The sequence below is a fragment of the Gobio gobio genome (genome assembly GCF_949357685.1).
Source record: "Gobio gobio genome assembly, chromosome: 3".
NCBI classification, from domain to species: Eukaryota; Metazoa; Chordata; class Actinopteri; order Cypriniformes; family Gobionidae; genus Gobio; species Gobio gobio.
Window position 1 is genome coordinate 35540459 of NC_137099.1, and position 24617 is coordinate 35565075.

A 24617-nucleotide genomic window follows, 5' to 3' on the forward strand; every position below is an offset into this window, starting at 1 on the left:
TAAAAATACTATTTGGCCAGTGGAAAATAATTAAAATAACTCTTCTCTAAAAAAACTATTTAGTAGGCTTATTTTATGAAATTTTGCTTTTATGGATATTTTTATATATTTATAAAAAAAAAAATACTACATTATTTTTAGCAGTGTAATGTGCCCGTATATCGCCCGTATATTTTCCTAATGTCTTGTTCCATTAAACATGGCATCACGTGAATGGGAATATGCATATGGAAATTATATGCAAATGAGCATATGCATAGTAAAACTAGGCGTTGTAAGCTCCATATATGTTATATCGGGGAGAAGATGGGGTGGAAATGCATCTACTCACAATCTTCATCTGACTGGGCTTTATAAAGGGAATTTTGCACAGGTTCTGGCAAAATCTCATACACACTTAGGATGAAATCTACATAAAGTAGAAGCCCTTGGATCAAGAAATACACCATTTATCAGCAAAAATCCAGCACTTATCACAGTTTATCACTGAAAATTATACTGTACTATGTCTACACTTTAAACAGCATTATGGTAAAAAATGGAACACTGTGGCAACAACTTTCTTAGCTGTACACGACAGTGTTTTGCTTTAGGGGGTTCGGCGGAAAGTCCATTTTGCCAGCGGTGAAGTACCCCTTTAAAATAGTTAATAGTATCTAATTAGAGATATAAATAGCTCGATTCCAGAACTCATATTCTAGGTATTCCAGTGGTTGGGCTATCATCTCTTCATAGTTTGTATGAATCAAATGAATAAATTATATATACTTTTTTTTTACCTACTCAGTCAGAATGGTGCAGCAATATACAGCCTGTAAAATCTCATAATTGAGGGCAGTGATGTCCAAGTTGACGCGGGGCTTATATCTTTGGAATGCTATACAATTATATAGCACCCATAATGTAGAATGATTGCTTAAGCTTTCCTGGGGTTACAAGCTCATGCTAATGTAATATGGGATCACTGATTCTTGAGAAAGATGTCCAGCAATTTTACTTGCTATTAGTTTTAAAAATGTATAACTCTCTCTCTCTCTCTCTCTCTCTCTCTCTCTCTCTCTCTCTCTCTCTCTCTCTCTCTCTCTCTCTCTCTCTCTCTCTCTCTCACATATAATATATATATATAAATATATGTATATATATTCTTTATTTTTTATTTACCATGCTGTTAATGTTGTACTTAATGTATTTGATAGGAAATGAACAGCGACACAATACGATTCTGAAATTGCTGTAATTGTGTGATCACTTTACTTATAGAAGGTTGTGACAGACCCAAATCATCACTGCTGCATAGTTGCATTTTTCCAGTTGCCAAACATGTTAATAGTGATTACTTCCATTTCTGGCACTATGGCATTTCTGCGCTGTGTCTAATAAGTGTGGTCACAAACATGATCCAGTGTTTCCCCTAGAATTTTTTCCAGCAGCGGTGCTGTTACGTGCCGGAGGTTGTTACCAAGCCGCTCGTCAGGGGGGTCCGGGGGCATGCACCTCCGGAATAAATAAAAAATTAAAATAAACCATGACTTCTGGCAAGTTTTGTGGATAGAAATTGACATTTTGAACATTAAAATCCAAATTAAGCTTTTCATTAGTTTAAAAGGTGACTATCTTATAGCCTATTTACTTCAATATCCTGCAGGGACGTGCAGAAAGTTCCTAAGGGGCAAGGGCTCAAATGTAAGAAAGGGGCAATATGTAAAAAACCCCAACAAAAAACCCCATAGTGTTTGGATACTATTTTATGTTTTTGCAAAAAGTCTCATGCTTATCAAGCCTGCATTTATTTAATCAAAAATATCAGAAAAAACAGTAGCCTAATATTGGGAAATATTATTACATGATGTTTTTTTTCTTTACCTTAAGTTTTTATTAATCAAATATATTGTTGTTTTGATTCACATTATGGCTCAATCGTCACCAAGTTTATTAGATGCTGCCCCTTTAAGACGCAGATCTAAAATCATTCTCCCTTTTACGCCCATTTAAGCTAAACTGTGTTTAAGTGAATACTCTCCAAGCCTGTCATTTTGACATATAGGCTATTTTGTTGTGTATTTGATGGTTTAGTCGCGCACACGAAGCATATGTGCAATTCGGTCCGTTTCGCAGCGTGCGTACACACACACACACACGCCTGCCTTGAACTTGGAAACCGCGTCTATTGCGCGGATTATTGTGCTTTTCATTTAATCAAACACGTTCTGCAATTTAGCCAAAGTGGAGAGTGCATTTGACAACAATCACGGATTGTGCTGAATCTGACGTTAAATGCATGTTTGAGGAGAAATGACAGCGCGCGCTGTGAAGGGAAGGAAGTTGTGCTAGACGATGCGCGAGCATAGTTTATAATAGTTTTACCTCATATCTTCTTTTTTTAATCCTTGGAAGCGAAAAAAAGATTAATATCACAGCCCTGTGATATTGTGAAAGTGTAAGCAGACTACATTTTTGTTTAGTTCTCTGGCCATCGTCAATCTCTTTCTCTCTCCTTTACAGTGTGTAAGTGAATGTCGTGATATTACTGATCATGTGAAGATTTTGCAGTGGCGCTGAAAATCCAGCGGCGGCGCTGCGCCGCTGTGAATACATTGTAGGGGAAACGCTGAGATCCCTGCATGATCTAATGTGTAGTGTCTTATTAATTCACTCATGCCTCTTCTCTCTCTTCGAGTTTCGTCCATGTTCTCCGCTGCTAAAGAAACTCTTAAGCCTCTTAAAAGTCCTCATCCATACTCCTAACAATTTTGGACCTTAAGACCTCTTTTAAGGGTTGAGATGCTTTCTGAATTACTTTTTTCTTTACTAGGATTTTGTCTTTAATTTTAAGAGGAAAAGGCCACCTTTTCTAAGAATTTTCTTAGAATTTTTTCGCTAGGAGCTACTCTTTGCATTAAGATTTTTCACGAGTACGGGCCCTGGTGTCTGAATAATTTTTGGTTTGACTGTAGGTGCAACCTTACTTACAGAATTTCTAAAGAGGACCAAAATAAAGTGCTACCTTTTAAATGTGATTCATTCCTGTGACGTCAAAGCTAAGTTTTCAGCAGCCATTACTTCAGTATCACATGATACTCCAGAAAATAGTTATTATTATCAATGTTGAATACAGTTGTGCTGCTTTTTGAAACTGCAGGGTTTTGTCCAGGATTCTTTGATGAATGGGTTCAAAAGAAAAACTTGAATATATTAATTTATTACTTAATATAAACAATTGATTAGTCTTTTGTAGCATTATATAGTTCTTGACTGTAATTTTTTTGTAAAGTAAACGTGTCCTTGCTAAATAAAAGTATACATTTCGTAAAACAATGGTTACTGACCCCAAACTTTTGAACAGTAGTGTATATATACATCTACATTTAAATATATGCAAAATATAGTTGTCATCAGCTGTTAGATCAGATTTAGTGATTCAATACCATCAGTTTCAAACCATCCTCTGTTTTCGTTCCTTTGTTCGTTCGTTCGTTCGTTCGTTCATTCATTACATCTTCTCAATTTTAAAATAAATATTAGATATGACATGACTGTATGTTAACACATTAAATAATGGCAAGAAAAAGCACCTTTTGCAAGAAAATGGAATAAGCTGGAGGTTGCAACAAAATACATTTAAAGTGCCCCTATTATAGATTTTTGAAAATTACCTTTCATGTAGTGTTTAACATAGTCCTAAGTGAATGAAAACATCCTGTAAAGTTTTAAATCTGAAAGTGCACCGAATATAAAGTTATTGTCTCTCAAAAGTAAGAGTCGACTCTGAGTCAATTAAACAAATAGTTTTTCAAATGAATCATAAGCCGTTTCATTGTGACGTCACGAACACACGTCACGAACGCCTCAAACACTGCAGCGGATACTGGATAGCATCATGTTGAGAAGACGCTGTACTTTACAATGTATTTATTGTTTCATATTGTGTTTGTATCTGGCTAACTGGCTAACTTACTGAAATACTACTGTAAATCAGCTGTGGACATTAGCAACTCATAAGCCCGGTTTCACAGACAGGGCTTAGACTGAGGCAGGATTAGGCCTTAGTTCAATTAGGACATTTAAGTAACTTTTATAAACGTGCCCAAGAAAAAAACATTGCTGGTGTGCATCTTGAGACAAAACAATGCCACTGACATATTTTAAGATTTGTCAGTGCAAGATTCTTTCAGTTAAAACAGCTCAAACATGCATTTTAGTCTAGGATTAGTTTAAGCATTGTCTGTGAAACCGGGGGTTAATGTAATAACTGCTCAATGTAAAAACTGCACAGTGTAATAAGTACTATTACATTATTATTATAATAAAATGTTTATGATGTAATAATTTTCTTAAAATGTAATAAAGTCTTGAGCTCATAATGTAATAACAATTTTGACATTATGAGAAAATTATTACATTATAAACTCACCAAAAACATGTAATATTTTCATTATTTTAATAGTTTTTAAAACAAAAAAATAGTATTCCCTTACAGTACATTTAAAAAAATCTAAAGCCAGTCTTAAACTACCTGTTACTCTTTACAGTGTGTACAATCGCTGAGCTTTAGGAAGCCTCCGGACGGAGCTGGAGTTCAGTTATGGTAATGGCCATTTGTTTCTGAAATACGCGCTGTACGCAGTAGACCAATCAAAACAGACTGGGCCATCTGACCAATCAGAGCAGAGTAGGCTCGTGGAAAGGAGGGATTTTTAGAAACCGATTCATCCATCGAGTTGTTTGAGAATCATTGAACATTGTGGTGATGTGCAATCAATGTATATTATAAGAAAATGTAAAAGTTTTTTTGACCCTTGATGAATGTAAACCTGTTGTAGGAGACCTCAAGAACTAAATTAGGAAAATGTAAAATGGCATAATAGGGGCACTTTAACTAATAATAGTTTGTGTTGCTCTGTATATCAAAATCAGTGATACAGCATGATATACCACTGGATCAAAAGCGAGCAGCTCTACAGACGGGCAGCTAAAAGAGTTAGTGGCTCATCTCAGGGTCAAATGTGGGTACGCACGCAAGCGGGGTACAGTGACAGAGCGTGCAGCTTGCTGACCCACTTTGCAGGAAACCGTTCAAGCTGTAAAGCTGTCTTTAGGAAAAGTAGATGCTTTTCATCTTTTGTGGGAAATAAATGTTTGGTTCAAAAGGGGATTGAGAAAGTGTGTTCCACAGTTCCAGGATGGTTTTAGTGGTTTTTAAATGATGTGCGTCCTTCATAAAATGACACATCCATTTCTCTCTTACACTTGAGTCACCAGTTGATTAGTGTCACACATAATGCATTCCTCCACTTAACTGCCAAACTGTACAGCTGTGGCAAGTGGGTATCCCCCTGCTGATGTATGTCTGATTGTCTGATCTGACCAGAATGCAGTGCTTTCAGTGAAATTGTGCAGAGTTTCAAAACCAGAAACAAGAAGAACAATTCAAGATAATTAATGTTTCTCCATTAAAATGATGGGGGCAGCAAGCTCTTCACTGTTCTGCCCTCAAACGCAGGCTCCCAGCTAATGAGTGCTCATGTTTATTGACTTTCCTCCGTGAAATTTACCCTCACTCAGAGTTGGCCCTCACTCATGCTTGTTCGCTTGTCCAGGACAAGGGGCAAGTGAAAGTGAATTTTACTTGCCCGACCAGACAAGTAGCCTGATTAAAACTTCAGTGACCAAAAATAACTAGGGAGGCATCAAAACGTCAGAATTATATTCAGTGTAAAAAGAGTGATTGATAATGGATAGTGTTTTTTTCTGGTAAACAAGGTCATAGTGTTGAGGCTCTCTTTGTGAGAGATTTTTGTGGAGAAATCAAAACTAATGAGCATAACGGCACATAAAAAACTCGAAGATAGCCTACATACTGAGGTAAAAATTCTAAATGCTGATTTTCTTTTTTTATAACATTTTTTATATCATTTTATTATGCAGTTAAAGGTGGGGTAAGTGCTTTCTGGTAACCGATGTTGATATTTCAAATCACCAAAACAAACACGGCCCTACCCCAAAAGGGTCTCACTCCTATTTTGATAGCTCCGCCCCACACATACGTAGGCTACGCAGCGCAGGCAATGACTATGGCGGAATCTGCTGTGCCAGACGGCCAGGGTACGATGCCACTAATAAGTGAAAGCAATGTGTGTTACTATGGTAATCCAGGTCGAATGTTCAATGAAAAAGTCATCCCTTACGCCCCAAAAACACAAACACAGTTCTCATGAACAACTCGATAGCACAAGCACGACAGACCAACTAATGAACATATTACAATTAGGCCTATGACCAGATTAGAAGGTTATAGCGATCACAAAAACACAAACAGTTCTCATGAACAACTCGATAGCACGAGCACGACAGACCAATTAACGAACATATTACAAATATGACAAGATTAGAGGGTTATGTATCGATCACGAAAAGAGAAACCAAAGGAAACAAACATATATTAGGAGTATATTATAGGGTTGGGGGATGTGTTTTTTTTTTAGGTAGGTAATTTACTATATCTCTTAATATAAATACTATTTTCTACTTAAAACTATAATTTCGTTATTTTACTAACCCAAATAATGACTCATCCGCGCTAGGTTGCACGTGAGGGCCTTTCACTTAAGAAGAGTTGTGCTCTTTTTATTTTAATAGGCTATATCTCTTTACATAAATACTATTTTCTACTTAAAAAATATAATTTAGTTATTTTACTAACCCAGTGTTTTGAATGTGAATGCTGTTTCACGTGAATATTACCACAGGAGGGAAGCACAAAGCTTTGTTTGGCCTACAAAGGAAATAAATTAGCACTTCTTTATTCTGTTTTGCGATCTGGTCACCCAATTTTCCATGAATTTTAACAATAGGCCTAGTCAATTTTATCCCAATGGACATGGACATCTCGTTTCCTTTCCCAAATCTTCGCTCGCGTCGCACCCATTTTCGCAGGGGATTATAAACGTTATTTCCTTTCGTTTGGTTATAATTAAAGGGTTAGTTCACCCAAAAATGAAAATTCTGTCATTAATTACTCACCCTCATGTCGTTGGACACCCGTAAGACCTCCGTTCATATTCGGAACACAAATGAAGATATTTTTGTTGAAAGCTGATGGCTGAGAAAGGCTACAGATAGGCCTCCATTGGCATTCAGTACATTTTCACTCCCAAGACCCATAAAAGGCACTTAAAACGTCGTTACAAAGTCCATCTCACCACAGTGGCTCTACAATAAGTTTACGATGCGACGACAATAGTTTTTGTGCGCAAAAAAAAATCAAAATAACACCTTTAACCAACTTGTTCTCGACTTCCGTGTGTGCCTCCACGACGCATGCGCGAGAATATGACGTAGCGCCGGCGTTCAGGAATCCATGAAATACACACTTTAACCCCATTTTGAGAACTACGCCAAGACCTAAAGCACGATCAATGTAGAATCCAACAGCTTAGACACGCGCGTCTTCCTCTGCTCGTAAACAAATCGCTTCTGGGTCATATGTCCGAACGCCGGATCTACGTCATATTCTCGCGCATGCGTCGTGGAGGCACACACGGAAGTCGAGAACAAGTTGGTTAAAGGTGTTATTTTGATTTTTTTTTGCGCACAAAAACTATTGTCGTTGCATCGTAAACTTATTGTAGAGCCACTGTGGTGAGATAGACTTTGTATAGACGTTTTAAGTGCCTTTCATGGATCTTGGAAGTGTCAATGTACTGAATGCCAATGGAGGCCTGTCTGAAGCCTTTCTCAGCCATCAGCTTTCAACTAAAATATCTTCATTTGTGTTCCGAATATGAACGGAGGTCTGACGGGTGTCCAACGACATGAGGGTGAGTAATTAATGACAGAATTTTCATTTTTGGGTGAACTAACCCTTTAAGTCTATTATAACTATTCACATCCTTTACTGTGGGAAAGTATAAAAAACACTGTAGGACGAATACCTTTTTTCTTAAAATGTTATTTAACACAGTTTGTTCTTGTTATTAAACTTGGTAAGATGCGTCAAGTTTATCTGAATGGCACATTTTTACTCACACACACACACACACCCCGGTGATTTTAGTTTCGTTTTCTCTGGCAGTGAATTATCAAACATTGCCTGAATGTCTTGACCCTGTGGAAAATAAAATTCGCTCATTCAGACATTTTACAACAAGTGTTGCTTTGCAACATCAGGAGAACACATGAAGATGAAGATATTCGAAAAGAACACATCTTTGCGGGGAAATATTTTTAAACTATCTTTAATTTTCTTATATTCTTTAGGGTACCATTATTTACTGATAATCATTTAGATGTTTTATAGGCTGTACACTCTAAAAAAAAAAAGGTTCTATATTGCACCAAAAATGGTTCTTGGCTCGTAATCATAGGGGAACCTTTTTTAGTGCTATATAGCACCAATTTTGGTGCTTCAGTGGTTCTTCAGCGGTTCTTCAGAGGTTCTTCAGCGGTTCTTCAGAGGTTCTTCACCGGTTCTTTGACTAAGGTGCTATATAGCACCTCTGAAGAACCGCTGAAGAACCACTGAAGCACCAGAATTGGTGCTATATAGCACTAAAAAAGGTTCCCCTATGATTACGAGCCTTTTTTTTTAGAGTGTAGTGTGTTGTTTCACTGACGGAAGTGCTAAAATAAACATCAACGCATGCTTATGAAATGGATGTTTCAGCCTCAAATCATTTAAAAATGTAGGCTATATATATCTGGCATAGACTACTGTATTTAAAATAGCATATATGCATTAGTTATATTCTCAATTTAATTTACAGAGCAATCCCTGCTGAGTTTTTAGTTTAACTATAGAAGAGGATTAGTGCCTGTCACAAGACTCTCAACGGGGGGCGTGGCATCACGATGGTGGCGCTCCATCGTGATGTCGGTTAGCCATCACGTTGGACGATGATATCGTCCATCGGCACAACCCTAGTATATTATCTTACTTTTCGGACACACTTGGGGAGCTGACGCTTGAAACACAGTAGTTTAACGTTATAGGATGTGGAAATGAATGGGTCTTTATCATTGCTGAAGGGAACGACAATACGATCAACAAGCGAACATGACACATGAGCATATTCAAGCAAAAGCTTGCAGATTGCAGGCCTTAGCGCTCCTTGAGTTCTATCCACCGGCCTTAGCGCTCCTTGAGTTCTCTCCAGCGCTGGAAAGCTGATACTTCTTGCCTGATCGTAAGCCTTCTTTTGTTCCATAGACATTTTCCACATGTTATCTGCCATCTCTCTCTTTCTGTCATCGCTCGGCTAATGTCCCCCTGTGTCGTTTATTTTGAATCATGATGTGCAGCACTCTCTTCTCACCATCGTTTGTAGACACGCCCCTTTCTGCTGATTGGCTAAAAGTTTATTTTGGTCCACAGCCCGAGACACTTTTTTAAAGCAGTTTTGAAATGACACTTACCCCACCTTTAAGTAACATAAAACAACCAACTGAGCTGTTTTGCTGAATATTATCACAATTGTAAATGTTACATTGATTTTACAGTTCAATAAACAAGTAGCTAATATTAAAGGCATAGTTCACCCAAAAAGTCATCCTAGGTGTATATGACATTCTTCTTTCAGAAGAATAAAATCGGAGTTATATTACAAAAGTCCATGCTAATCCAAGCATTAGAATTGGAGTAATAGTGGCTCTGTTTTTGAAGTCCATAAAAAGTGCATCTGTCCATCAAATAACGTGCTCTACACGACTCCGGGGTGTTAATAAAGGCATTCTGAAGCGAATCGATGCGTTTGTGTAAGAAAAATATCCATATTTGAAACTTTTTTAAAAAAAAGTGCATTTTCGGCCGACCGCCTTCCGTGTTCAATTTATGGAAAAAGTGTTGAAAGGTCCTCTGCCGATCGAAAGACTAACACGACCAGGTACGCTCGTCATGACGTCACGTACGCATCTTGAGTTTCACTTTCAACTTTCAACAGTTTTCCATGGAAGGCGATCGGCTGGAACACCCCAGCCGTGTGGAGCACATTATTCGATGGACAGGTGTATTTTTGATGGACTTCAAAAACAGAGCAACTATAACTATTGCAATTATAATGCTTGGATTGGGACTGGACTGATTAGCCCGGACTTTTGTTATATAACTCTGATTGTGTCAGTTTGAAAGAAGAATGTCATATACACCTAGGATGACTTGAGGGTGAGTAAATCATGGGCTAATTTTCATTTTTGGGTGAACTATCCCTTTAAGTTACTTGCATTTTAGACACAACATTGACTGTTTTTGTTTCATTTCACCAACGAAAATAATTCCAAACAAAGATCACAGCAGAACTATTGTGCACTCTAAAAGCAAGAGTCAGCTGTGTTTTGTTACTGAATGATTAAGTGTTTTGAAAAAATCGGTTGACTGAATGACTCACTGACTCACTCATTAAGTGACTTGCTGCTGCCTACTGGCGGTTTAGTTTTATGTTTAAAAGTATCATTGCATTTTTTCCAGCATTTCTTATTTGTATATATTCAGAAATGTATTTAAAACATTAATCTCGTAACATTATTTATTGCAGTCGTATTTACAATTACAATTACAATTTTATTGGTAACAGCCCTACAGTGTCTTATTATTATAATTACATTTATTGATCAAATGTAAGAATTTGACATGAAAGATGATGCATATCTTTAATAAGGTAAAAAAAAAAGCCTTCATTAAGGTAAATAACACCCTGGGGTAAATATAAATAATATGCGTATTTAAGTGTAAAAGCTGATGAAAATATTGCTTCAGAATGAATTATATTTACACCACCAAAAATCCTACTCGGAAAAGTAAATGACTGATTTACTTGTCTGAGGGACAAGCACATGACAAGGCTTAATGTCGAGCCCTGCCCTCACTAGGTTCTAGTTCTTATAAATAAGGGGTCTTGCATGCAGACTAAAGAACCTATCAACTGACAGTTGAGGGTGAGGGTGGCCACGCGAATACTGTGTTGCTGTCCAGTGCAGTCCAGTCATTTTTAATAGCCCCAAGATATTAACAACCCATGTCGAGGCCATTAGGCTCAACAGACAAAGGCACATCCTGAAGGAATCTACTTGTCCGTTCCCATTCTGAGAGGGAGTGCAGAGAAGCAGATTGTCTAAATAAGCAATCACTCTGATATCGACATTTCTCAAAGCTGCCTTTAACACCCAAGGGAGATACCAAATGGTAGAGACCAAATGGTATTGTTTAATTGTTTAAGTTTGTTGTCTCTGGCAAACCTGGGAAATTTGTTCGTCAAAACAAAGAATGCAAAAGAAAGCTGCACGGGGTGTGTACGGGATAGTGCAAACTAAAAAAAAATAGAGGAATCTCCAAGGCACTCGGGTAATATAGAAAGAATTTAAAAAAAAAATGTATATATCATGGCAGTATTCATTTAAAAAAAACTGGTGACAAATACACCTTCGCGTTACGGCGTCAAGCCTTCATCAGGGTGACACCGGATAGACAATGACGTGACCTGATAGACAACTAGTTGTCCAGTCTGGTTATTGAGTCCTGAAAATTTAGGTGTGAGTTTGGTTATAGAATGCAGTTGTCACTCCCATAAAACTGTGTGTGAACATGACTGTATTAAGGACTCAAATACAGAACTGACAACCATATTCTGCTACTGTCTGAACGTGGCCATTGAATGAACATTAAAGCAAAACAAAATGCTTTAGTATTGAATGTTTCTCATTTTAATGTAATATTTGCCATCAATTGCTGATTTTTATAAACACCTTTTTTAGGGAAATGGCACCTGGGTCTCAACTGTGAAGACAGTGCCGACCACTGCCACCATCCTTACTCTCATGGCTTTGACTACTTCTACGGCACCGTTATGACGCACCTGCGGGATTGTCAGCCTGGACATGGCTCTGTCTTACATCAGGTCCATGTGCACATCCCATACAATACCCTTGGTATTGGTCTGGTTTCCTTGGTGCTACTCCATATTAGAGGGACGATAACTGTGACCAGGAAGGTAGTTTTTGTTTTTCTGGTCCTGGTAGGGGTGTTGGTGAGTCTCTTTAGTGTGTTGTTGTACACATTCCCCAATCTAAATTGCTTTGTCATGCGAGGAGCGGAGATTGTTGAGCAACCATATACATCAGAGAACCTCACTCAAAGGATGACCAGTGAAGCCATAGAGTATCTGGAAAGGTATGTGTCTACTTTTTATATTTATGTTAAAGGTACCGTTTTTCCTGATTTTTTTAAGCTTTGATTGTGTTTACAGTGTGCAATACAACATGTGGTCATGTTTCGCGTGTTAAAAAACACAGTATTTTTCACACAATTTACTTATCTGTATACCGCTGTTTTCACTGTCCTCAAAACGGCTCGAAGATTTCCTTATTCTATGAAGTCCCTCCTTCAGAAATACGTAACGAGTTCTGATTGTGCCAGCGTTTCCCGTGTGGTGATTCGACAGCAGCTTAGCGCACGTTGCCCGGAAAGATCACGCCTCTTACCATAACGGGGAGATGCATACGCTCAAAGTACAGCGTCCCTGAAGGCCAAACAAAGGTGATTTGACTCCGGGATGAAAATAACAGCGTCTCGACGACATGGCGACAAACACACTACAAACGCAACCGAACGCAACCATGAACGCAACACTTCCTCTTCTCCACGTGGAAGAGCAACAAGACCACGCCCCCTTTTTCTCGTATTCTTGTGGCCGGAGGTTAGTCAACAAACTGTTCTACTGACATCATTAAAGCAGGATGTACAGGGATGTAGTCCAAACCGGCCGTTCGCTGTAGGCTTTGAAAGGGAACTTCTGTTAAATAAAATATCTCGCTTGGCATTGAACTTTGAGCTTTATAATTTTACAGGTATTATTTATGCTCTAACAGCAACATTACACACTAACTAAAGTTTGAAAAATAGGATCACGAAGAACAGGACCTTTAAAGTGCAAAAAGCTTTTTTTGGTAATCAATTTGAGCTTAGCAAATGCAGTGACTGAATTAATATCAAGGGAAATAGTCAATCCATTTTGAAAGGTCTGTATTGAAATTGAAGGTCTTGCTTAAGCCTTTGCATTATTAATTTGATTAACCTTCTGAATTTAAAGGTAGACTTCATCCAAATAAGGAAATTCTGTCATTATATTCTAATTTTCATTCCAAACCTGTATTACTCTCTTTTCTCTGTGGTACAAGTCGCTGTTGCAACTACAATGCATGGGGACAAAATGTAGAAGTACACTGCACAACTAAATTTACACTAGGATTCATACACTTGCTGACTTTGAAAATGGTTATAGAGAAAAACTGAGCCAAACATAATGTACTAAACGGTTGAGGATAGCACATGTCCAGAATTTTAAGTTGTTTCGAACGCAAACTCACACAGAAACATGCGCCTTGTTGCTAAGAGACGCATGACAAGAGAAAACAGTATGTGTTCTAAAATTGGCTCAAAATATCAAACATGTTTGAAATCCTCTGTGTTTGAGCCTTAACACAAATGTTTGTGCCCATCATACACTCAGGGTCAGTCTTAGTATTTTGGGGGCACTGAGCATATTTTTAAAATGAGGCCTACCTACAAACTTTTATTTTTTAAAGCAAACTTTTGGTTGTTTTAATCATCACATTTCTCCTAGGCATTGCATGTCAGTTTGCTTCTCATATATTATTCTAAAATATTTGTTATAGAAAAAAATATATAATATGATTTTTGTAGCAGGGGACTGCAGATTTCTGAAGTATTATGCATTTTATTACAATATGTGACCGTGGACCACAAAACGTCATACTTTTCTACCATACATCAATGGAAAGCTTATTTATTCAGCTTTCATATGATGTATAAATCTCAATTTCAAAAAAAGTACCCATATGACTGGTTTTGGGGTCCAGGGTCACATATAGCGATACAGCCAGGCCATTATGAAAACGAGTTATGCATGTGATGTATCACATTTTCAAATCACAATAACTGCTGAAAATTGTATCACGGTATTGGATTACATCACACGAATACAGGTTGAAAAGATAAACTCCATTGTTGTCCTCTCAATAACAAGTTTAATATTTTTTCATATTATATATATATATATATATATATATATATATATATATATATATATATATATATATATATATATAATTTTTTTTTTTTTTTCATACATTTTTTTTTCCAATTCAGAGTAAATGCTACTCCACACGAACTCTGCAAGTGCTGACAGTTTGAGTCGCTTATAATTTGTATTTGGGAATGCGATGTGCCAACCATCTTCCCAAATTTGTAATGAGAATTGTTTATAAATCTGTTGTCAACAAAGATAACCATTAAGATCTCCCTGTGCATTGGCTCAATGGTTTAACATTTGAAGGCAAAGAAATTAGGCAACTATAAATTACAACAATAAATGTTTGTGTTGTAATGTTTTCTGTAAAAAGAAATAAAATAAGTATTATTACTATTAGTAACAAATTCTATTAATAATTTGATTATATAACATGTTTTATATTATAATCTAAAATGAACCTTGAACAGTAAAGTGCAAAAGAACACCACAAGAAAGAACAATAATACTAAACAAAATATTATAAACCGATATCTAAATGTTGCTGTCTGAACGCCTGGCATGAAATCTGAAATCTGTTAAAATTCTGTTAATTCTGACCACCCCAAATCTACGAAGTCTGTATTCCAGCCTTAAAGCTTTCAAACTTCTAAAAAGACACCATAAAAATATAATTTTCAGTGAACAATGACCATATTTTATTGCATGACTTCAGAGATCTGAAAAAGATTTGAAATCATATGGACCACTTTTATGATACTAAAATGGTCATTTTTTTAAATATTTTTTGGTCCCTCCATGGAAGAAAGTCAGTCATAAGGGTTTAAAATGAAATGTGGGTGAGTAAATAATGGCAGTTATTTGGTTCTTTCTCTAATTGAAATGCAGTATCTCTCAGCCTCAATTCTTAGCTTTATCAGATGATCAGTTTATTGGGAAATAGTGGTTTTCATCTGCAGAACCAATGATAGATTCTTATAGTAATGATCAAGTTTAAATTCTCTTCTTGCACTATTGTATGCTTTGTAAGGCACTGTCAGACATGTCATCAACAAAGCCTTATGAAAACTCACATGAAAGCAAATCCCCTTCAGCCAGGCTCTGATCCCTGATCTGATGGGATAATAAAACCCTGAAATGATGTGCTTTGTGTTTTTCCAATGTTTATGTCAGATGGCACATTAAGGGTTGTCTGTTTTTGTTTTTTTTCCCCACAGGAATTCAGAGAGGCCTTTCTTGCTCTTCTTCTCATTCATTCAAGTCCACACTGGACTTTTTGCCTCTCCTCTTTTCAGGGGAAAGAGCCAGCATGGCCTCTATGGTGACGCTGTCATGGAGGTAGACTGGAGTGTAGGTACTGAATGACTTTTGACTTTGCCCTGTAACATAAATATTCTAAAGATAAATTGATCAATTTAAAAGCAAGTACCCCAGTAAATCGCAGAAAAGGTCACACATAATAATGAAAATTCTGTCAGCATTTACTCACCCTCCTCATGCCATTCCAAACCTGGCTGAACTATCCCATTAATATCCCTAACATGCTGTAACATTAAACTGTCATGTTGTTTCAAACCTGAATGAAGAACATTGGTACAGTAACCAAACAGTTTTGGTGACCACTTACTTGCGGATCTAGCAATAGATGCTATTTACACTAAATGAAAACAGCATATTTTCTTAGTGATAGATGGTATTTACACTTAGTGAAAATAGCAGCATTTTCTTAGCGATGCGTTATTTAGTGAAAAAGTGAAAATAGAGAGAAATTCTGTTTACACTATGTAAAATAGCAGTACTTTCATTGCAATGAGTGGAAATGGTAGTTAGATGCTATTTATACTTATAAATAGTGGAAAGATACTATTTGCACCTCAGTGTTGTTGTACATTAAACGGTATGAAATAACATTTATTAAAATTATTAAATGGATGCCACCTTATTGGGACAATAAAGCCCTCCCTACACCTACCCCTAACCCTAAACACTTTATTTCCACTTTTCAACAATTTTCTTCATTTTTATTGAAAATAAATGCGTTTCCGATTTGAAATGTGAGTTCTGCAAAAGGCTTACACCTACACTATTGCTGCTGTTGACAATGCAGCATCTTCCGTTATTTTGTTAGTGGGTGGAGTTAATGTAAATAGCCTCGGCCCACAAGGTGGGCTATTTGCACTTAGTGTAAATAGACACGCCGAAAAAAATGTCTTCTTTTATGTCCCATAGAAGAAGGCCATACAGAAATGACAAGAGCATGAGTAAAATAAATAATGACAGACTTTTCATTTTTGGTAAACTATCCCTTTACAGCTAATATTAGAGGGATTCTCCACCCAAAAATAAAATTTCTCTTAACATTTACTGTACCTACATTTATATATCATGCAATGCAAGTGTATGGGACTCTCAAAGTTGACGCTTCAAAAATCACACAAAGTGAATGGGGAATCCATATGACCCCAGCTGATGAATCAATTTCCATTAAAGCTAAACTTATGGTGCGTGCTTCTGGCCAAATGTCCTACACAGGTTCATACAAGTTCACGCTTAACATAAACATCAGCACATTGTGAAACTTGCGTGAGACGTGACAATCCTCTGTGTTTTTGCGTAAATTTTTCAGAATGTGCTTTCATCATCTTTCACAACATGGTGATGTGCTTTACGGTGCTCTCATGACAGCCGTGTATGACAGTTTACCGAAAGCAGCGATTTATCATTTAAAGTTTTTTATTTTCTTACAAACACACCTGTCATTTGACTTCAGAGGACATTGATTTATCAACTGGGGTTGTATAGATTCCTGATATGTTTACTTTTGTGTTTTTGAAGCACCAACTTATATCTCATAGAGATTAATTATTTTTTCTCAAAATATTAATTTGTGTACTTCTAAGGGGAAAAAAGAGTCATATACACATGGGCATGAGGGTGAGTAAATGATTTCTGGGTTTAAGGCCCTGTCCACACGAACATGGGTATTTTCAAAACCGCAGCTTTTTCTACGTGGTTTGGCTGTTCATCCACACGCAAACGCAGTATCCGGTTACTGAAACCAGACTTTTTTGAAAACTCCGGCCAGGGTGAAGTTTTTTAGAAACAGCGTTGTCGTGTAGATGGTGAAACCGGAGATTTCGGCTTAAGTCGAAATTTGCGGCGTTCTCTCCTTTGTTTGACGTCAGTTTGTTATCGCTTTTGTTTACATGAGTGGAGTCTACGCAATGGCGGACGTAGCTTTTAATAACTCTGCTAACAGCGCTTATCACATGTATACAGATAAATGTGCAGTTATCTCATTGTATTGCAGAACAGAGGCACCAGAATGCAATAATACAACATAGTAAGGCAAGTGTGTGAAGCTTCAGTCCACTTGGGCCTGCCCCTGTGTACAGTTACCTGTCACTGAGTCCAAAGTAAACTTGTAGAAGGGTTTCACTGAGCCCATAGCCAGTGTTGGGGGTAACGCATTACAAGTAACTTGAGTTACATTATAATATTACTTTTTCCAAGTAACTAGTAAAGTAACGCATTACTTTTCAAATTTACAACAAAATATCTGAGTTACTTTTTCGAATTTGACTGACAGCTCTCTGCCCCCATGTTGAGAAAAATAAGTGCAGAGGCGTTGTGTGTGAACATGATGGTTATTGTAGTTCTAGACTAAATGTGAGCATTTATTTATCTCACTTGCACAATAAAGATTCTGTGCTCCTCAAAATGAATAAAATCAGTCAAATGCAAAATCAGAATACTATGCAAACCTCCAATAATTAAATGTTAAATAAAACAATTTTTCTATGCATTTAATCTACCTTTATATTTAATTTACCAATGTCTTGCTGCTGATGATGAAAATTACTAGATTTTTTGTTTTTATTGGTAAAACTTTTTTTCTCCTGCATTCTATTCTACCATTATCCAGAATGGCAGCACAGCAGAGCTGCGCCCTCTACTGTTCATGCGTGAATTAGCATTTTTACCTCAGCCTGGGGCTTATTATTTTAATTTTGGTATGAAGAGGTCTTTACAAAAATATAACTTTTTTGTTATAAAAAACAAACAAAAACAAGCCCAGCCCAGGTGAGAAAAAGTAACGCAAAAGTAACGTAACGCATTACTTTTCTTAAAAAGTAACTAAGTAACTCAATTAGTTACTTTTTATGGGAGTAACGCAATTTGTAATGCATTACTTTTCAAAGCAACTTTCCCCAACACTACCCATAGCATCCCTCAGTGCATCGGTGCCGTGGATGGGACCCATGTGGAAATCAGGCAGCCGATCATAGCGCGGTTTTGTGTTTTCATGTGGACAGAGATTTTTTTTAAACCGTGCTTGTGTGGATGTGATTGTTTTTTAAAACGGAGGTGGAAAAACTCTGGTTATATAAATACCCGTGTACGTGTGGACTAGGCCTAAGACATATGTAGCTCAACCAGCTCCAGAACACCTGTCTGGAAGCCTCTAGTAATCCTTAAAGTCGGCATGAAACGGAAGTTGAGGTCGTCTTTTTCTCCTTATTGTGACGTATATCCGAGTGAAACGGCTTCTGAAATTAGAAAAAATGTAGGGCGAGGCTTGATTTCGTCCTTCGGGAATTGATTGGATCGTTGGAAGTTGGGCGTTGCTAACAAAATGGAGGCAGATTTGAAGTTTGCACTCAGTTGTGGAAAAAAACTCAATCTATCTCTTAAATAAATGTATTTTCTTTCTAAATCTTTTCTACATAATGTTACTGAGCATATTTCCTCACTTTTCGCTGGTTTATGCTACAGATTTTACTTATTTTAAGCCTTTTATGGCTTTATTTCTGTAAAGCTTTTTTCTCAGCTCTCCCTTATAAGGGGGGCGCGCCGTAAGCGCGTTCACACGCTGCATTCCTCAGTGCGAGTCGTCACGATAAGCTGTTCTTCCGACTATATTGAGTAATTTTTACATTAAAAAAAGCTTTTATTTCTCATATATTTCTCTCTTTTTGCCTCAAGTCCTTCTTGAAGAAGGTATTGTGTATACCGAGAAAAATGCACCTAACCACGATCAGTGACATGTTTCTGAGAGGAGGTGCAGAAACAAGACGGGGCGATAACCCCGCCCTCGCGCCATAGCACATGACCGGGAGAGAAGAGAGGCCGTTTCATGGGGGAGGGAAAGTTAACATATTTGATTAAAGATTATAAGGGTAAATAAATTTTTAAAAAATAATGAAGTGCACAGATAAATCAGTTATAGTAAACACTACAATATTAATATAAAAATACAAATTGTAAAATTTGATTTCATGCCGCCTTTAAGGCCTTAATTAGCTGGTTCAGATGTGTTTCTTTAGGGTTGGAGGTAAACTGTGCAGGACAATGGCGCTCCAGGAACTGAGTTTGACTCCCCTGTTTTAAGGAAAATAGTTTTGAAATTAAATAAACAACAAGCTCATTTAGGGGTGGTGTTTGGCCTTACATTGTAAGTCATGGTAATAAGCTATTACCTCTAACTGAACTACATCTTTATTCTGTTTTTGCCTTTAATTAATCCGATTTATCTGATTTGCTAAATTTATCTTCTGAGGTAGCTGAGCCGAGAAAGAATTTATCATAAACCAATGCATGTGTCCCTTAAAAGGGCACTATAAATGGTTTATAAAAATGTCTATGAAGCTTTTTTTTTGTTTTGAAAAATGAGTATAGTTACCATGTAAATGCATAAGGGCATTGTTTATAGCACATAATTTATATTGTCATCACTGTTGCGTAAGAGCGATCATTTTAAAGCGAAGGACAGTTAGTCATACTTGAGTGTTCGGGAGAATAAGCAAAGGAAATGAATTGATTCTGTTGCAAACAGCAAGTTGGTACCAGATAATTGGAATGGTGTTTTTTAAGCCTTTGAGAGAAGATATTTTACAAATGTATGTCTAAGCACAATTTTTTTTTGTCTAGTATTATTCAAGTATTAAAGCATGATCTAATGGTTTTTAAGATCATAACCTCTATTCAGTCAATTGTATAAACCTTGGACTGGTAGAATAAATGGTTATTTTTGACAGACTGGTGAATTGTCGCAACTGTTTAGTGAAAAGTGTTTCCTTGTTAATGTTTTATGTTTATATTTTAAGAACAAAGTTTAATCTGTGTAAATGAAATTCTGCATCAGAACTTTTGTCCATTTTGCAGTGTAATGGTGGCTACAGAGGGTTAAAGGGATAGTTAACTTAAACGTGACGATTCTGTTATTATTTACTCACGCATACGCTATTTCAAACCTGAATGAATTTCGATATTTTGAAAAAATGTCTCACTGGTTTTACTTCCATACAATGCAAGTCAATTCTTTAATCAACTTTCTTCAGAATATGATCTTTTGTTTTTGCAGAAGAAAGAAAGTCATACACGGCAAATGACAGCATTTTCATTTTAAATACTCTAAATACTGCAGATGCATGACAAAATACCAATTACAATTCAGAATGCAAATGCATGGAAAAATTGCAACTCAGTATGCAGATTTTGACGGCAGTGATCATTGGAGGATATTCAGAAATTATTCTTACATTTCTATTGTATTAGAAAGTTTAAAAATACAAAACAAAATTCGAATCGAATCTGTAGTGCATGTTAGTTTGAACTGAACTAGTAGAATAAGCTTTCACCATCCACTAGATCTGCTAAGACAGTCTCAACCTTCAAGAGACAACTGAAGTCACACCTTTTCGGTCTTCACTTAAGCTTAAATACACATTAAGTGTAATCAGAGCACTTTCTATGAACACAAAAAATAGTTAAACTGGTCTCAATTGTAAGTTGGTTAAATAAAAGTTTGTGCTACACGTAAATTAATTGCAAAAGTGTATACCTTAGTGTTACGGGTTAAAACAAATCCCAAATGAGAAGGTTCAATTCAGTACTGCATTTCAGTGGAACTTTTTTAGTAGTTAAAGTAGTTAAATGTTGCACCAGTTTGATTTTAGTATTTTAATATTGATCTTATTTTCAGTCTGAGACTATGCTGTTGCTGTTCTTAGGTCAGATCATGCAGACTCTGGAGCGCTTAAACTTAAGGCAAAACACTTTGGTGTACATGACTTCGGATCAGGGACCTCACCTGGAAGAGATTTCCATCCACGGAGAGATGCACGGGGGTTATAGCAGCATATACAAAGGTATTCTGTCCGCGAGGTTTGCCCACAGAATAGTCCTGAGTGCCAGTTTATCAACCCTTGTCTACCAAGCATCACATTTCAGCATTATTTTCAGTTTTAAAGGTGAACAGTAACAATGTGCGATTTCACTCCCTCTGTTTCTCAATGCCCTCTCTGGCGCAGCTGGCAAGTCAACGAATTGGGAAGGTGGGATTCGGATACCAGGGATTCTTCGTTGGCCTGGTGTCTTGCCTGCCGGGAAGGTCATTGATGAGCCCACTAGCAACATGGATATTTTCCCCATGGTGCTAAATTTAGCTGGTGCTTCCATACCCAGTGACAGGTGAGAATATGTCGCCTAGCAACAAGATCTGCCAGTCATGGATTTTGGCAGATACAATAGATGCTACTAATCGGGAGATACTTTGAAATATTTGGATATACAGAAATCAATAGATTAGATTGTGTTTTCAGTCACTTAAAGGGTAACTTCAGTGATTTAGCATTAGGCTTTGTATCAGTAGAAACCCGGTAGTATATTCAAATGATGGTACTTTCCCCCCTCATATCCCCCTGAGACGAGAGAATTATGCATTTTATTTCTGGAAAAATTCCTCAGATGACGCAAATATCGTCATTTTGCGTCATCGGAGGAATTTTTTGGCCAGAGGCTAAAACTACAACCACTAGATGGAGCTGTTCCGCATGTTATCAACCCGCACATGGGGAGAGATCTCACACTCAGAATGTAAGACACAGACGACCGCACGGACAATCATAACGGAGCGCTGTGCAGAATAAAGTGTTTCAACTTTTCAATGAATTCCTGTGATAGTTTAGCTTCCATATGCGATCTGAAAACGTGCCAGACTGGCGCTTAACGTTACCTCAGCTCTTCGTGATGAAGGAAATCTGACACTGCTGCATCTGTGACGTGACTTTCGTTCGGCTCACTCACACTTTATTGAAAAGACACGTTCAGTTTTTAATTGTAGTGTTTATTCTCTAACTGAACGAATTGATTGTATTACTATGATGATCAAAACGACGGTGTATGGAGTGGCCTCGTAGGGGAGCGAAGCAAGTGCATTCTGGGAGTTGTTGTCTTTCATCCACATGACAGTCTTTTCTCAGTCTAGAAGGCTCCAAACTCAAAAATAATTTCACATTTCTACTGCATAAATTACCCAGTTTAAAAACAAAGCTTAATGCTAAATCACTGAAGTTACCCTTTAATAAGATGAACATGTGCCCAAATTAGCTAATTTGTTTAGAATAATGATGTTTTGTATTTTGGCCACCCAAACTGCTAAATAGACTCACTAAATAGGGTAGTAATTGCAGTGCATTACAACTTGTTTCCATTACAGAGTCATTGATGGCCATAATCTCTTGCCTCTGCTGCAAGGTCAAGTGCAGCGTTCTGAGCATGAATTCATGTTTCATTACTGCAATGCCGAACTGAATGCTGTCCGATGGCACCCGCCTAACAGTGAGTCCTAATTTCAATGCACCCACCCTTCCGCACTCTAATGAAGAAACTAATAACTATTTTGATCATCTTTGTAATTATTACCATTAGTAGTCTGTTCGTTGCAAAGTACACATTTTGCTGAGTTTCTCTTCAAGTAATGGATGGATGGATGGATATATAACATATATTTTTGTCAATTATTGAGAAATGGGTTGAAAAACGAGATGATGATTCTTCACATTTGAAAACTAGCGTTCCTGTTTTTCCAGGTACTGCAATCTGGAAGGCCTTTTTTTTTACACCTGACTTCTACCCACAGAACAGCTCTGGATGCTTCCACACTCATATCTGCTTCTGCATCAAGCCATTTATCACGCTCCATGATCCTCCGCTGCTTTATGACCTGTCGAGAGACCCGTCAGAAAGCACCCCTCTGAGCCCAGACACTGAGCCCCAGTTCTACTCAGTTCTAGAGGTCATAAGGGCAGCAGTAAGCCGTCATACATTGAGTCTGAAGCCCGTCCCAATGCAGCTTTCCCCTCTGCAAATAGTATGGAAGCCTTGGCTCCAGCCCTGCTGCTCTTCTCTTAGTCAGCTTTGCAGATGTGAACGAGATCATCAGATAGAGAAACTACGACGCGAGCTTCAAGAAGAATAGACCTGTACTCAAAATCATGTGGCTTTAATGCATAAGAAGGCCATGTGATACTTAAAGCAGGGGTGGGGAACGTTGATCCTGGAGGGCCACTCTCTTGCTGAGTTTAGCTTCAACCCTAATCAAACACACCTGAAGTTAATCAAGGATTCAGGATTACTAAAGTAGTAATCAGGGTTGGAGCTAAACTGCAAGAGAGTGGCCCTCCAGGATCAACGTTCCCCACCCCTGACTTAAAGGGATAGTTCACTCAGAAATGAAAATTGTCATAATTTACTCACACTTATGTTGTTCCAAACCCGTTAAAAAAGAAAATCAAGCATTTGGTTTGATATGAGGGTGAGTAAATGATAACAGAATTTTAATTTTGGGGTGAACTATCCTATGAGATTAACTTCAATAGGTAACCTAAAGGTGCGGTACCGTTGTTCAGCGAATTTTCACTGGAGAATGCAGTCATTTCAATACGAATACAGTGACAAAACAGCAATTGTGACAACAGTGACACAATTTAAATTTCCCTAAAATTTGGCTGTGTTCACACCTCATTGGGTTAAATGTGCAATTTCACTGTAAACAATGTAAAGAACCATAAAGGCGCCGATGTCAAACTAAAGCAATGGATGAAATCACTGACAATGTTTTTTTTGTTTTTTTTATACTGTAAAGCTATGGAGTCAAAACCATGCCACATAGATTTGCAAAAGAATAAAGTATTGCAAACAAAAATAAAGAATTGCTAAATAAAATAAAGTAGTGCAGAAATAAAGCATGCAGGTGGATTTCAGGTATGTAAAGTTGATTGTTTCTTTTCATTTCACTAACATTAAAATGTGTATTGTTTTGTTAACTGAATGCGATTAGTATTAACAGCGTTTGCCAAAGTTTAAGAAGTTAGAGATCAGTTTAAGCTGTGGTTTTATTAGGCATAGGCATACTCATGTGTACAACATATGTAGACAAAATCAACCTGTCCTTCAATAGAGAATCATTGATTGGGTACATTACCTTGTTACTAGAGTGACTAGACGTCCTGGTGTCCTGTCAATAATAAAAAAAAAAAAATGCAATCATGTCCCGATTTTAGCCGTTTTTCTGTCTTGAAAGGAAATATTCTTGTCACCCCATTAAGTTGATAAGTTGATAATGTTGTTGCCATTGTAGTTTTGCATGAATCCACTTACAATTTATCGGGTTCATTTCATATACATAGACGCCTTATTTGCCGCTGGATTGTACGTCAACGACGTCGCCATATTAGTCCGGGCAACTTGCTATAACTCGTAAGTGCTAACATTATAAGACTAATCATATAAATATCC

The 24617-nt window shown here is 37.3% G+C and overlaps 1 protein-coding gene across 1 annotated transcript in view; it reads left to right on the forward strand.

Moving 5' to 3' along the window:
* Positions 1–24341, forward strand: part of sts (steroid sulfatase (microsomal), isozyme S) — a 30505-nt gene extending 6164 nt beyond the window's left edge. The window contains exons 5-10 of the mRNA XM_079811579.1: positions 11743–12157; positions 15254–15390; positions 21050–21187; positions 21350–21509; positions 22537–22658; positions 22910–24341. Of these exons, the coding sequence (XP_079667705.1) occupies positions 11743–12157; positions 15254–15390; positions 21050–21187; positions 21350–21509; positions 22537–22658; positions 22910–23298 (1361 nt within the window). The 3' untranslated portion in view covers positions 23299–24341. The remainder of the gene's footprint in view (positions 1–11742; positions 12158–15253; positions 15391–21049; positions 21188–21349; positions 21510–22536; positions 22659–22909) is intronic.
* Positions 24342–24617: the final 276 nt, after the last annotated feature.